Source organism: Triticum dicoccoides, chromosome 1B, assembly GCF_002162155.2.
Source record: "Triticum dicoccoides isolate Atlit2015 ecotype Zavitan chromosome 1B, WEW_v2.0, whole genome shotgun sequence".
In the NCBI taxonomy this organism is placed as follows: Eukaryota; Viridiplantae; Streptophyta; class Magnoliopsida; order Poales; family Poaceae; genus Triticum; species Triticum dicoccoides.
Window position 1 is genome coordinate 10,783,034 of NC_041381.1, and position 10,119 is coordinate 10,793,152.

The 10,119-nt window shown below is 45.7% G+C and overlaps 1 protein-coding gene across 1 annotated transcript in view; it reads left to right on the forward strand.

Moving 5' to 3' along the window:
* LOC119349966 overlaps positions 1-8,206 on the forward strand; it is a gene marked incomplete at its 5' end in the record, with an annotated part of 11,253 nt that extends 3,047 nt beyond the window's left edge. Inside the window, 9 exons of the mRNA XM_037618042.1 lie at positions 1,308-1,388; positions 1,601-1,693; positions 2,045-2,164; positions 2,405-2,476; positions 2,648-2,725; positions 6,208-7,205; positions 7,303-7,498; positions 7,584-7,691; positions 7,755-8,206. Coding sequence (XP_037473939.1) covers positions 1,308-1,388; positions 1,601-1,693; positions 2,045-2,164; positions 2,405-2,476; positions 2,648-2,725; positions 6,208-7,205; positions 7,303-7,498; positions 7,584-7,691; positions 7,755-8,093 — 2,085 coding nt within the window. The remainder of the gene's footprint in view (positions 1-1,307; positions 1,389-1,600; positions 1,694-2,044; positions 2,165-2,404; positions 2,477-2,647; positions 2,726-6,207; positions 7,206-7,302; positions 7,499-7,583; positions 7,692-7,754) is intronic.
* Between the last annotated feature and the right edge of the window lie 1,913 nt (positions 8,207-10,119).

Below are 10,119 nucleotides of genomic sequence, written 5' to 3' on the forward strand. Positions count from 1 at the left end.
AAAAGCACGGACACGGGGACGGAAAGACTGGGATACGCATATGGGGATACAGGATACGGCATTTTTCAAAAACAGCCATTCGGGGATACGGAAGGGGAGCCTTGGCGCAGTGGTAAAGCTTCTGCCTTGTGACCAAGAGGTCACGGGTTCAAGTCCTGGAAACAGCCTCTTACAGAAATGTAGGGAAAGGCTGCATACTATAGACCCAAAGTGGTCGGACCCTTCCCCGGACCCTGCGCAAGCGGGAGCTACATGCACCGGGCTGCCCTTTTTTTTTAGCCATTCGGGGATACGGCGAGTATATATAAAATAAAATAAAAATATGCCATGTAATATAGAGTTAAAACAGAGCTTAATGAGAAAGACATCAGAATACTGCCCCGTTTGTTTTCTCTTTATCTTCATTGATCCTCGTCCTCCCAGATGCCATGCTACCTAACAGGCTAAGAGCAAGCAGCCAATCAGCAAGCAAGCATTCATCATTCAAGATCGAACAGCAGCACAAGCATAAATATTTGTTCAACTATTCGACCGAGCAGCAGCAGCACAAGCATTCCGAAGCACAACATGGGTAGCAAACAGCAACATCACAAGCATTCAAAGAGCGGCAAGCCAGCAAGCAACATCCAGGAGCTTAATGGAAGAAAATCAGAAGAATAAAATAGGAAGAGGTTGAGGAATGAGAGGCTGTCGGGTTACCTGTGACTGCGAGGAGAGGCTGCTGGTCTGGGGGTAGTGGTCGCCTCTCCAGTCCAGGCCTCGCCGGCGGCGGCGGCGAGTTCAGGTGGCGGCATCTCGATCCAGGAGGCGGCGGCGTGTTCAGTGCTGCCTGGGAGGCTGGGAGCACCTCGTCCTTCCGTGGAGAGTGTGCGTGCAACCCGTGCAGAGTAGGGTTAGGTATTGGGCCGAGGCTGTTTCTGGGCCAGCCGTATCCCAAACTTGTCACGTACGTGTCCTGCCGTATCCCTGCATTTTTTCTTTTTTAAAAAAAATCAAAAATCGGGGATACTGCTCAGTTCGCGTATCCTGCTGTATCCCGCCGTGTCCCTGTATCCTGCCGTATCAGAACGGCAGATCGGCAGTTTCTGCCGTGTCCGTGCTTTGTAGGGAGGTGCTTCTTGCCTACTGCTAAACTCTTGTTTTTTAGGTTTACTCCTCGTAATGGAAAGATGTGGCAATACTCCATGTAAGAATGAAAAAAAAACATGTTGCAATATGTTTATATAAATTCAGTGTTTCCTTTTATGATGGTGATTCAGTACGATTTCTGCACAAAATTTATCCTTTTCTTTTGTTTTCACTTGTAGGTTGTAACACAGCCTTTCATTTTACAGTCCCAATTGTATAGCAGCGTGAAGGACAGGACACAAGTTGATAGAGATTTGGAGGTTTTGTTTTGAACTCATGCAATAATTCTTTATGTGGACACCACTTTTATAATGCAATGATAAGTTTGTGTTTTACCTTTGGATTCTTTTCTAGCGATTATTGTGTTAAATTTTGGTGATTATCGGAGACTATTGTATATTAATATCCAATTGCATCAGAGATAATTTTTCCTTGCTCCGATGAAACCTGAACATAGAAATACTTTTTGCAGTCACTGAAGAAAGACAGAGTACTCCGTGTATTCAAACTCAATACTGGGCAGGATGACCATGCAATCATGTTCATGGATGATTATCTTAAACAGGTATATGTTCTCCTGGTTTGACTTAAGTAGGTTCACTAGATCTAGATGGTGTTAATGTAATGGAAGTTAAGAGGGTGCTGTTTAGCTAATTAATCTTTTGTAATACTCTCACCCAACCAAGCAGACAACCCGGATCACCTCATTCAAGCCTATCCTTACCAAGCTAGATAGCTCTATCCCATTTACCTTGTTTAACAAACCAAGCTCACGCTAACTGAACTGCAAATTTACCATCATAGACACACCAATATGTAGCTAATGTCTTGTTGATATAAAGTTTTAGTTATAATGTGATAATTCGTACTACAAGCTTCAATGGATCTGTTCCTTTCTTACACTGAGTGTATGCAGATGGAATCTGCTGTCAGGAGGTCAACGGGTAAAAACAAAGATGGTAGTGAAGTGTTTGATTGGTTTGAGAAATATGTTCTGCGTTCGAAATTGGATGTTAGCATTGATCACCTAGAGCTGGTAAGTTTCAGCAAGTTTACTGGAGCTGAGTGTTGATCCTGCAGAATTCTATCTTAACCTTTCCGTAGAATCGTTCATTATTACCAAGTTTTAACTTTGTGAAACTTTGCGATGATCTATCATGGGCACTTTGAGCTGACACTTTGTTTTAGTATACTGTTTTGTAATAATACCTAGTACTATATCAAGAAATAGTACTGTTCTAACCAGGCTTTTCACGTCTTCTGCTTTTCATCACAGTGCTCACTGTTATCACATGGTGGTGATGCAAGAGATAAACATATCACCTTATTGATGAATGCTGGTCTCCTGGTAAGTATTTTCCATGGGATCGTTATCATGGGTATTTCTGTATTCACATGCCATGGCTCCAGTATGACTGGTTTCATGTTTACCAAAAAAACTAATGGTTTGCATCTACACGATGAGTTTATGCTCTTAACCAATCATGCTTACTGTTTGTGCCATGTTGATCTTTCGCAGACACGCCAACTAATAGATCCAAACATGTACTGGTTTTCTATTCCAAGTATTGGTCCTATCTTGAAAGGCCTATCCCAGGTTAGCACTTCTTGGCTTTTCTGTTCCTTGGTTCAAATCTCGTGGTGTTAGTTAATCTTAAAGATGGTTCTAATAAATTTTATGAAATATAAAGCTGCTCTGCTGACTGAAGTATAATCAGAACATAAGACTAAATTGTGCTCTGTCTAGGAGAAGATACCTGCAAAAATTAACATGTATTAGAATGTTGATTGTATTATCGTTAGAATTCTGCACCACTTACGAAAATCTGCTCTATTTGCTTTGGTTTTCCCGGTCTGATTCTCTCATCACGTCTGATTCCCTGATCAGCAAGCACTTTTGCAATACTTTCCAGAACTCCATCGCTGGTCTGCACCATGGATAACTTTATGGATAACTTTATCAACAGATCTCAGGACTTGTTCATGGATAACTTTATCAACAGAAAAACTTACCAAGTCTTGTGGAGGGATAATTATTCTGCGTTTGATGTAGCCGTTACTCTTATCGTCATCCTTGAGGCATTTGACAAATGCATTGATAATGCCCAGGCCATTGTCACCTTCCTCAAAGAACTTTACAAGTTCGCCCCCCTTGATGCTAGTCCCACACACATTCAACAGCTCAGTCTCATTGCTTCACGGATTAAAAACATGAAATGAATATCAGTCAGTTAATCAATTAAAACAACTGTCAACAATAAACTTGTTAGTATAAATATCCACAACCTGACCATTCTGCTTTGACTAATTTGTAGACCTCGTCACAACTGATAGAAGACAAGAATTGACGTTCGTCAAAAGTAACGACATCATTAAACTTGATAGGAGCAAGACATATCCTCCTGCCTGGTTTCAGAACTGGTGTATCTGCTAATGATGAATTGGGGGATTGTGTGCTCTCTTCCAGGTCAAGATCAGGGTTGTCCTGTGTTCTCTCTTCCAGGTCAAGATCAGGGTTGTCCTGTGTTCTCTCTTCCAGGTCAAGATCAGGGTTGTCCTGTGTTCTCTCTTCCAGGTCAAGATCAGGGTTGTCCTGTGTTCTCTCTTCCAGGTCAAGATCAGGGTTGTCCTGTGTTCTCTCTTCCAGGTCAAGATCAGGGTTGTCCTGTGTTCTCTCTTCCAGGTCAAGATCAGGGTTGTCCTGTGTTCTCTCTTCCAGGTGATGGGCGTTGTTGTCCTGCCTGGTTTCTTCCTGGTGAGGAACAGAGTTGTTCGGGTTACTGACAACATCTACAACATCCATGCTCTCATGAGGTTCGTTCTGAGAGACAACACCCATGATCTCTTCCTGGCAACTGACATGAGGTTTGGGGTCTTCCGCATTTTGGTGGTCATCATGAGGTTCGTTGTGAGAGACATGAGGTTTGGGGTCTTCCACATTTTGGTGGTCATCTTCGGGGTTGTCCTGTGTGATCTCTTGACCGCCCCCTGCATTTTGCTCTTCCAGGTGATGGGCATGAGGTGTGATCTCTTCGGGGCGAGGAACGGAGTTGTCCTGGTCACTGCCTGGATCAAAATCCATCCTCTCTTCCTGGCCACTGACCTGAGGTCCGACCTGAGGTTCGACCTGGTTGTTCTGTGTCTCTTCCATCCTCTCTTCACGTGCATCTTCCGCATTTTGGTCATCTTCGGGGTTGTCCTGTGTGATATCCATCCTTTCTTCCTGGCCACTGACCTGAGGTCCGACCTGAGGTTCGACCTGGTTGTTCTGTGTCTCTTCCATCCTCTCTTCCCGTGCATCTTGGACATGAGATTCGTCATGAGATTCGTCCATGCTCGTTTCCTGGTGACTGACAAAACCCTCCTCATCATCCTCATCCTCATCCTCCTCCTCGGCTGCTCGGCATGGAAGGTTTCTCTTGTTCAAATTGTGACGGAGGAGGCTGATAGAAAGCTCCTTGCGGACTTCAACACCTTTTCCTGCATTTTTCAGGCATAAATCATTTGTTTCAGAATTTGAATATAACAAAACTTGAAAAACAAGGCTCAATGTTTACCTCATCGATGTTAGATACCGCCATCTGCTCTAGCCCTTGGATATATAATAGAACATGAAATCCACAATCACGACTGCAATAATTTAATTGCAATAATCAGTGCTAGAAAAGGTGGTAAACACAGACTACGATTTGTGTCATCCACTTACGTATTCTTTTGATGTTCAACCTCTGGAAACTCTACATAATCAGAAATGTTGATGTTATGTTTAGCGCTTAAATATGATTCCAGCTTAGTCAACACATCATGTGCCACGTCTTGATGTATCCCTGGACAGGAGTCCAGGATATATTTCTTTTTTGCCGTAATACAAACGGCAACCAAGGAATAATGATGATGGTAAACTATAGGAATGAATAGCTGAAAAAAATCTACTGTCAAAACTCATGACATTGAAATACAAAGATCTGATACAATAAATACACAAACCTGTGTCATATCCTTCACTTTCTCTGATGTAAGCTGCTTGTCCAGATATTTAGTTTCATCATCTAGACGCAGCAAATCACCCTGGAATAATCAAAGAGACGACAATCGTAGGTCAATCATACGTACAGGTTAGGGTTTAAGGACAAGTACTTACAACAGAAAATTCTTCAAGGATAACTTTATCCTTCCAGCCCTTTGACCATATGTGGCATACTAAGTGTAGTATATTCGATTGCATCTGGCCAAGTGGTTTGAAACAATCTACAAAAGTAGACTCGTGTACACGATAGTCACCAATCTCTAATACAATAGAGTCACGGGTTCTTTGTAAAACATATTTCTTGTACAAATCATCAACACTATTGTCGTCAGAATTCTGATGGTAGAAATAAAGAAAAAGATTTTAGTTAGCGGTATACATATATTGGGTGGTAACATTTTGAGAAATATAAGAAGTTGCATCAAGATATTCAAGAAATATAAGGGGAGTGACAGACATATGTTGGGCTGTAACAGGCCTTGAGTAACAGAATTATATTGTGTGCTAACATACATATATTGGGTGGTAACATCTAGGAGGAGTATCAGAAGTACTATGGGGAGTGACAGACATATATTGGGCTATAACAGGCCTTGAGGAGTAACAGAATTATATTGGGTCACCCAAAATAATTCACTCGTGCCCTAGGGGGTAAGAAACTGTAGCACTCCGTATCCCCTGCCCCTCTTCTTTCACTCGTGCCCTAGGGGTAATCGCCGCACCGGCGAAGCCGAGGTGGACGGCGACGACGGCAGCATCCCCTGCCCCTCTCCTATATGACAGATTATGATGTAGAGTTTCCAGAGGTTGAACATCAAAAGAATACGTAAGTGGATGACACAAACTGTAGTCTGTGTTTACCACCTTTTCTAGCGTTGATTATTGCAATTAAATTATTGCAGTCGTGATTGTGGATTTCATGTTCTATTATATATCCAAGGGCTAGAGCAGATGGCGGTATCTAACATCGATGAGGTAAACATTGAGCCTTGTTTTTCAAGTTTTGTTATATTCAAATTCCGAAACAAATGATTTATGCCTGAAAAATGCAGGAAAAGGTGTTGAAGTTCCGCAAGGAGCTTTCTATCAGCCTCCTCCGTCACAATTTGAACAAGAGAAACCTTCCATGCCGAGCAGCCGAGGAGGAGGAGGAGGAGGAGGAGGAGGAGGAGGATGATGAGGAGGGTTTTGTCAGTCACCAGGAAACGAGCATGGACGAATCTCATGTCCAAGATGCACGGGAAGAGGGGATGGAAGAGACACAGAACAACCAGGTCGAACCTCAGGTCGGACCTCAGGTCAGTGGCCAGGAAGAAAGGATGGAGATCACACAGGACAACCCCGAAGATGACCAAAATGCGGAAGATGCACGGGAAGAGAGGATGGAAGAGACACAGAACAACCAGGTCGAACCTCAGGTCAGTGGCCAGGAAGAGACGATGGATTTTGATCCAGGCAGTGACCAGGACAACTCCGTTCCTCGCCCCGAAGAGATCACACCTCATGCCCATCACCTGGAAGAGCAAAATGCAGGGGGCTGTCAAGAGATCACACAGGACAACCCCGAAGATGACCACCAAAATGTGGAAGACCCCAAACCTCATGTCTCTCAGAACGAACCTCATGATGACCACCAAAATGCGGAAGACCCCAAACCTCATGTCAGTTGCCAGGAAGAGATCATGGGTGTTGTCTCTCAGAACGAACCTCATGAGAGCATGGATGTTGTAGATGTTGTCAGTAACCCGAACAACTATGTTCCTCACCAGGAAGAGACCAGGCAGGACAACCCTGATCTTGACCTGGAAGAGAGAACACAGGACAACCCTGATCTTGACCTGGAAGAGAGAACACAGGACAACCCTGATCTTGACCTGGAAGAGAGCACACAATCCCCCAATTCATCATTAGCAGATACACCAGTTCTGAAACCAGGCAGGAGGATATGTCTTGCTCCTATCAAGTTTAATGATGTTGTTACTTTTGACGAACGTCAATTCTTGTCTTCTATCAGTTGTGACGAGGTCTACAAATTAGTCAAAGCAGAATGGTCAGTTTGTGGATAGTTATACTAACAAGTTTATTGTTGACAGTTGTTTTAATTGATTAACTGACTGATATTCATTTCATGTTTTTAATCCGTGAAGCAATGAGACTGAGCTGTTGAATGTGTGTGGGACTAGCATCAAGGGGGGCGAACTTGTAAAGTTCTTTGAGGAAGGTGACAATGGCCTGGGTGACAATGGCCTGGGCATTATCAATGCATTTGTCAAATGCCTCAAGGATGACGATAAGAGTAACGGCTACATCAAACACAGAATAATTATCCCTCCACAAGACTTGGTTAGTTTTTATGTTGATAAAGTTATCCATGAACAAGTCCTGAGATCTGTTGATAAAGTTATCCATAAAGTTATCCATGGTGCAGACCAGCGATGGAGTTCTAGAAAGTATTGCGAAAGTGCTTGCTGATCAGGGAATCAGACGTGATGAGAGAATCAGACCGGGAAAACCAAAGCAAATAGAGCAGATTTTCGTAAGTGGTGCAGAATTCTAACGATAATACAATCAACATTCTAATACATGTTAATTTTTGCAGGTATCTTCTCCTACCATTCACCAGCAAGAATGGTTTGTATATTTTGTCGATGTTAGGATGAAAGACCAGATCTCTGTCGTGCACTGCAGCTTATCGAAACATGCTAATGTGATGGAAAACAATGCTACTGTGATGGAAAACAATGCTAAAATATCCGCGGACCAGCTGGGCAAAGCCTTTGTGCAACAAGGCTGTATCTCGCCATTTTCTGAAATCGCCAAAATAAGGGTGTCGTTTACTTCTGTCAGTGCCAAGTTAAGATACAGTGGTTTAGCATCTATGCTTGTCCTTGAGCGGTACAGTGGATCTCAGCACGCCACGGATGATTTTTTTTTTTAGTAATTCAATAAGAAGTCAAAAATTTCTGATTCTTTTTTAAAAAACTTGACCTTTCATTGTACTCGTGAGAAAAGTTCCACAAAAAGAAAATTACTCTTTGACTTGTTTTCAAATAGACATATTTTTGGTCAAAATAGCATGAATAGTGACCTATAATAGCAAATAAATTTCGTCTTTTTCGCCAAGCAAAAGAGCCTACACTTTAAGCAGATTGTGTATAAAATAAAGATGATGTTTGCTTAATAGCTACTTCAGTTATCAAAGATATTTTTGTTGTTGTACCAGAGTTGTCCCTTTGTCAAAATTCATATGGTAAGAGCTTATGATCTCTCGGCCGGATAGGAAGCATATATCATGCAGTTGACTAAGAAGAAGAAGAAGAGGGGAAACCTCGCCTTTGGGCGTCTAGACGTGCAGAGGACCGGTCGCCAGCTCCTCTGCCTCGCGGTTTTTGTTCCAGCTACCGTCGGTGCGGTCGTGCTGGGCCCACAAGAGCAGCGCGCAGCTGAGCCGGGCCCAGTTCACCGCGAGCCGTGGGAGGGTCTCCCCGATCGTCTGCGCCTTGTCGGGGGAGGCGAGCCCGGCGGCGACGGCTTGGAGGACCAGCGGAAACCTTTCCGCCTCCGACACAACGAGGATGAAGAAGCCCAGGCTCTCCTTGAGGCTCATGTCTTGCGCGTACCGCAGGGGCCCGCTGCAGGTCCTGCGGCCTCAGCACAGGGTGTCCGTCGAGCAGAGACCTTGGATGCAGCGGCGGAGCTTGACATAGATTGTTGAGGGGGCCAAAACGGCAAATATTGCTTAAACTTTGATAATCTTAAAAAATTCAGCTTAACAAATAATAGTGTTGCACATCATTTCTCTAGGGGGGGGGGAGGGGGGCGTGGCCCCCTTGGCCCTAGTGAACGCACGTTTAGAGGTGCAACAAACTACAGACTTAATCGTGCGTGCAACCATGCGCCATCATAGATGTATTTTAGGATGGATCCACGGCTGGTTGCTTTCTAAAAACGGGATAGTTTCGACTCTACTAATGCAACCGGATATTCTAACCTCCACCCTCCTTTTAAGCTCTTTCGATTGTCCCATCCGGACGGTACTCCGCTTACATTGCCGAAAAAGAGTTTCCCCCCGCTTTGTATACAAAGCAACCAACCGGATCATACAGGGATAGGTGCTGGGGCGGAAGCAGCATAGTCACGCCCAAAAGAAACAACAGAAAAAGAGCAAAAGAAACAAATGCCGACAACGGCGGATCAACAAAAACGAAGAAGCCTCGCGATCGCTAGGCCCACCGGTCTAATCCACTAGGCTCCAAGACTCTGAAGCGCCGGCACCAATCAACACCTCCAAGAAGGATCGCGACGATGACGACGCTGCTGCCAAGGGTTTCCCCCGGTACACGACGAGGCGATAGGAAGAGTAGCCCCCGACGCCCTCCCGGAAGGTCAGGCGGCACCCACAGGCGCCACCGCGCCGGGGTCGGCCACGCCGACAAGGGTTTCCCCCGATCCCAACATGCACCTCGGGCGCTCCGGATCCCGCCACCAAACCAACCACCACCCTACGCCAACGCAGTCATGAGGCCTCCACGCCGTCTCACCACGGCACCGCGAAGTGAGAACAGCACGACGAGGAATCAGAGCCGGGACTAGGGCATCAGCACCATCGGCACGCGGGAGGGCCCCACCTCCACCGTCAGCGACAGTAGCCGTCCGGACGCAATAGCAGGAGCACACCAGGCCCGTAGGCCCACAGGCCCGGCCGAGCCCTCGTGGGCCCGTAAAGCTCCCGCCTTCACGCTGCTGCTGGCACGCCATCGACGTCGACGCCCCAAGTCCGAGCCGCTCCTCCTCCTCACCGCGCCGCAGACAACGAGACCATGCCGGGGGGCCGGCCCCCAGGGGCCCAGATGGGCCCGACGTGCCCGGATCTGGGCCGGGGGCGCGTCGACGGCCACCCGGCACCACCACGCCGCCCCGCCGCCAAGGAGCGGCGCCGTCACCACGCCGGCCGCCGGCCGCCA